Source organism: Gossypium raimondii, chromosome 7, assembly GCF_025698545.1.
Source record: "Gossypium raimondii isolate GPD5lz chromosome 7, ASM2569854v1, whole genome shotgun sequence".
Taxonomy (NCBI): domain Eukaryota; kingdom Viridiplantae; phylum Streptophyta; class Magnoliopsida; order Malvales; family Malvaceae; genus Gossypium; species Gossypium raimondii.
In genome coordinates, this window is record NC_068571.1 from 12025006 (window position 1) to 12029759 (window position 4754).

Sequence of the window (4754 nt, forward strand, 5' to 3'; positions counted from 1 at the left end):
TTAATGGCTTTCAAAATTTTACATGTTGTAGCGTGTTATTAGTTGGTTTAATTTTTTTTTTAACGAAAATTGTTAAAGGGACTAATTTGAGTGGCAGAATGAAAGTAAAGGGGGCAAAGTGATTGAAAAATAAAAAAAAAAACTAAAAGATGTAAAGTGAAATTTTACTATAGTAGAAGGGTAATATAAATTAAGTTATCAACAAGTGTCGAGTGTAATAATAAAATATAATATTACATTCCTAGTGAAAGCATTTAAGTTCTAACCTTGAACATGATATTATTAATAGAGATAAACATGAATCTCGGATATAAAGCATAAAATTGAAATGAAAAATATTTAAAAAAAAAAATCTTATTTCCAGAACCAGGAATAAAAGGGTTATAAATGTAATATTAGCTGAGCAACGGCTAAATCCAGCAAAAATGAAATAAAATCCAAATACAAAAAAAGAAAAAGGTATTTGCAGTGTGGCCTTGGCATTTGTGTTTTGTTTTGTATTTAAGATACTATCTATTATTTCCTGCATGCAACTGCCTTACCATGTTGCAGATGATATCTTAGCCGTTCATCTACTGTCAATTTTCATTACATGTTTTTATGTCCCTTGTTTTGTTTTTCTTCTAGCTTTACCCTCACTCTTCTTTACTTTATTTTCACATTTATTTCTAATAATTTTATTAGCTCTTCTCTCTCTCTCTCTTATTTTCTTACAACATTGCCCCACTTTCTTTCCAGTTGTTTCCATTTTCCTCAGCTCACTCTTTTTCTCCATCGTTGTCTCTTCTCTTCAACTCTGGGTCTCGTTTGTTTCCCCAGAAAATTCTGAGATGGCTTGGCTTCTTATTCTTGTTCTTGTTTTCGCCGTTTCTCAAGCAACAGCTGATGAAGGTAAAACCTTTTATCTGCCTCATATCTCTCCTCAATCTTTGTTTTAGACTTCATTTGAAGGGATTTTGCTTTCTGGGATTTCTTTTCTTCCCTTTACTTCTTCTGAGTCATTTATTACTTGAAATGTGATGAACTTGAACTGTTGCTGAAGTAACTTGGAAATAGTGTTTGATAAAGAGTTTGATGAACATGAGCATGTTCTAGAAACAGTGTTTTGACTGTAATGAAGTTCTTTTAAATTTTTACTTAGATTGGGGGGATTTAGTAGGTTTAAAGCATTAAATTGGGGAATAAGCAAGGACAAAAGGGCGGTTGGGAGGTGCTAAAAGAGAGAAAAAAATATTAATATGTATGACATATATACATATATGTGGCCTACATGTCAGATAATGAAAACATAACTGATAACTCTCCAGAGAAGAAAGGTACATAATCGGATATAAAGGGGATACTTATTTTATTGCGGGCCATGGATTTTTCTGTGTATAATGTGCAAGCCAGCTTTCATGCTGGGGATGGGGGATTTAAGGGATAGTTTTCCCTCACTTTGTTCATATTTTCCCACTACTATTGCCTTCTTTTGTTGAATTTAGATAAAAAAAAAAAGGAAAATGATAACCCAAAACCCAAGGTAGAAAAAAAATCCCAGTTTGGAGTTTCTTTATGTTTAGATTGCTATGATATATATTTTATATATTTGTTTTTGTCTGAGACTTTATGTTCGGTAGCTACATTCAACTCCGACTAAGTCCAGAGACCCTAATCGAAGGGTAAAGCATTTTCAGTGAAAACCTCGTCATTGAAGTCCTTAGCCCTTGACATAACAAGCATTGCGATATATATTTTATATTTAAACACTAATTTAATGTAAAATAAATATTAGATATAGTTTATAGATCCTTAATAGAAAGATTCTTTTGGATTAATTGGACTTAATGCTAAGATGGTTTTTAATATATAAAACAAAGAGGTTAAGTATAGATTTTTTATTGGTTAAACTGGATTTTAACTGATTCAACTATCATCCAGCAGCTAAGGTCCTTGAGGTCATTTCATTTGCTCATTTTAGTCCTTTCTTGTGTTTTCTTTTAAGAAAAAAAATTCTTGGGCAGTGACATAACCATTGTCTTGGTAATGAAAAAATGGTCAAAAGATTACTGGACCTAGGTAATATTGCCTAGATATTAGAAAATGTTGTTGGCACTGGAATAGGGAACATGCCATGCTCCATTATTATATACATATATATTTGTCTTAATCCTTTTGATGTAGTTAACATGCACCCATGTCTCTATAATTTTTAAGTGAAATATTCACATGGAGAAGTTTCTGTGTCAGAACTCTATTTTAGTACTATCTTGTTATAAAATAACAGTTTATTCGGTAGCAGTTATGCGAATATATACTCTAAAACCCCTTTAAATGCTTAAAAAAACTTATATATGACACACATTCATATCCCAGGTGGTTGGTCCTTGATGTAATATTGCAAAATGTGTTGTTTTAATTGTTTTTGTCTAATGTTGTTGTTGCAGAACCATATATTGGAGTGAATATAGGGACAGATCTATCAATCATGCCCCACCCAACTCAAGTGGTTGCTCTTCTTAAAGCTCAGCAAATCCGACACATTAGACTGTACGATGCAGACCGAGGTATGCTAGTTGCTCTTGCAAATTCTGGCATTCGAGTTATGGTTTCCATCCCCAATGAGCAACTTCTCGGCATTGGCCAATCGAATTCCACTGCAGCTAATTGGGTCTCTCGGAACATCGTTGCACATTATCCAGCAACCAACATCACGGCAATTTGTGTTGGTTCCGAGGTTTTGACTACTCTTCCTAATGCAGCACGGATACTTGTCAATGCCATGAAGTTCATTCACTCGGCCCTTGTGGCATCGAATTTAGACAACCAAATCAAAGTTTCATCACCTCTTGCTTCGTCCATAATCCTTGATTCTTTCCCACCTTCCCAAGCCTTCTTCAATCGCTCGTGGAATCCGGTTTTGGTCCCTATGCTTAATTTCTTGCAGTCGACAGGGTCGTATCTCATGCTTAACATATACCCTTACTATGACTATATGCAATCAAATGGTGTGATTCCACTAGACTATGCACTTTTCAAGCCTCTCTCTCCGACTAAGGAAGCTGTGGACGCTAACACACTTGTCCACTACTCCAATGTCTTCGATGCAATGGTTGATGCTACATATTTTGCCATGGCTTTTCTGAATTTCACTAACATTCCTGTTATAGTGACTGAAACTGGCTGGCCATCAAAAGGTGATTCCAACGAACCAGATGCAACAATGGAGAACGCCAACACTTATAACAGCAACTTGATCCGCCATGTGATGAACAAAACAGGAACTCCTAAGCGCCCAGGAATTGCTGTCAGTACTTACATCTATGAGCTCTATAATGAGGACTTGAAACCAGGGCCAAGCTCTGAGAAGAATTGGGGATTGTTCGATGCAAATGGTGACCCTATTTATATACTACGTTTGACTGATTCTGGGTCATTGCTAGCAAACGATACCACAAACCAAACTTATTGCACTGCAAAGGAAGGGGCTGATCCGAAGATGTTGCAAGCTGCTTTAGATTGGGCGTGTGGACCTGGAAAAGTTGATTGTTCACCATTGTTGCAAGGAAAACCTTGTTATGAGCCAGATAATGTGATTGCACACGCAACTTACGCATTCGACACTTACTATCACAGGATGGGGAAGACTTCGGACGCATGTGACTTCAATGGGGTTGCAGATATTACGACAACAGATCCCAGTAAGATGAATCAATACCATGCGTCGCATGCATAGATACTAATATATTGAAAAGCTTGTGTTTTACTACATTAATGCTTACAATAGAAAGAAACTAACCAGTTTGCTCGTTTTTCACAGGTCATGGATCTTGTATTTTTCCAGGAAGGTAAAAACTAAAAGCATTTTACCCCTTAGGCTTAGAGTTTTTAACTTGTTACATATAAAACGAACATGTTAATAACTTATCCTTCTCATATGCAGCCTCGGCAGGAATGGGACCATGGTAAATATAACAGCACCATCGATGAATTCAACGACTTCGGATTCACCGGGTTGGAGCATTTATGGCAGAGGAGGGTTTGGTAGCATGTTATTGGTAATCAAAGTTATGGTGTGGAGCTTAATATTGTTGTAGGGTGGTGGGATGTGTCAGCAATTTGAATTGAGAAAATTTTGAGAGTAGAGAAGGTGGTGGGGGGTGAATGGATTTTGGAAATGGGTGAAAGTGGTCAATTCGATTTTGTACAAAAAGTAAGATGGAGTCGAAGTCTTTGCTAAGAACTTCATTTAAAATCCTTATTCTTTTAAGATTGAATTTGCCATTTGCTGCCAAGCTCTTTTGCATGTTTATGAAATGTTATTTGTTGCAATGCCTGTCAAAAGTCCCGGACTTGAACCATTTAAAATGAAACATCATTCATCAAGATTGTGTGGGAATTTCGTAAGGATTATTTGGAAAGTAGTGATAGTGTATTGCGTCTGGTATAATTGGATGTGTGGGTTCGCTCTGGGCATTTTGTGTAATACTGACCTACACAAGGCTTTTCGTGCGTTTTTCTTTGTTTTTTTCTTGAAAAAGATAAATGAGGGAGGATGGTGTGGATTAATACTCAAATTTGAGGAAGATTATGAAGGTGTTCATTAAAAATACTGGTTTGTTATCTTTCTAAGTATTTGTTGGTTTTCTCTAAAGCTTGGTGCTCAACTTTTATATTTAAATTTTGTTATTTGTAAAAAAGTGACTTTAATCATCTTTTCATTTTTTCAACCCTTAATTTTGTTTTTTTTTGTTAAAACACCCAAAATGAAGGAA

The 4754-nt window shown here is 35.6% G+C and overlaps 1 protein-coding gene across 1 annotated transcript; it reads left to right on the plus strand.

The window, feature by feature from the left end:
- The first annotated feature begins 647 nt into the window (after window positions 1-647).
- LOC105801256 (glucan endo-1,3-beta-glucosidase 2) lies at window positions 648-4311 on the plus strand. Its single transcript, XM_012632580.2, has 4 exons — window positions 648-891; window positions 2427-3680; window positions 3800-3827; window positions 3923-4311. Exons 1-4 carry the CDS (start codon window positions 831-833, stop codon window positions 4074-4076), a joined length of 1497 nt encoding a protein of 498 aa, XP_012488034.1. The 5' UTR covers window positions 648-830; the 3' UTR covers window positions 4077-4311.
- Window positions 4312-4754: the final 443 nt, after the last annotated feature.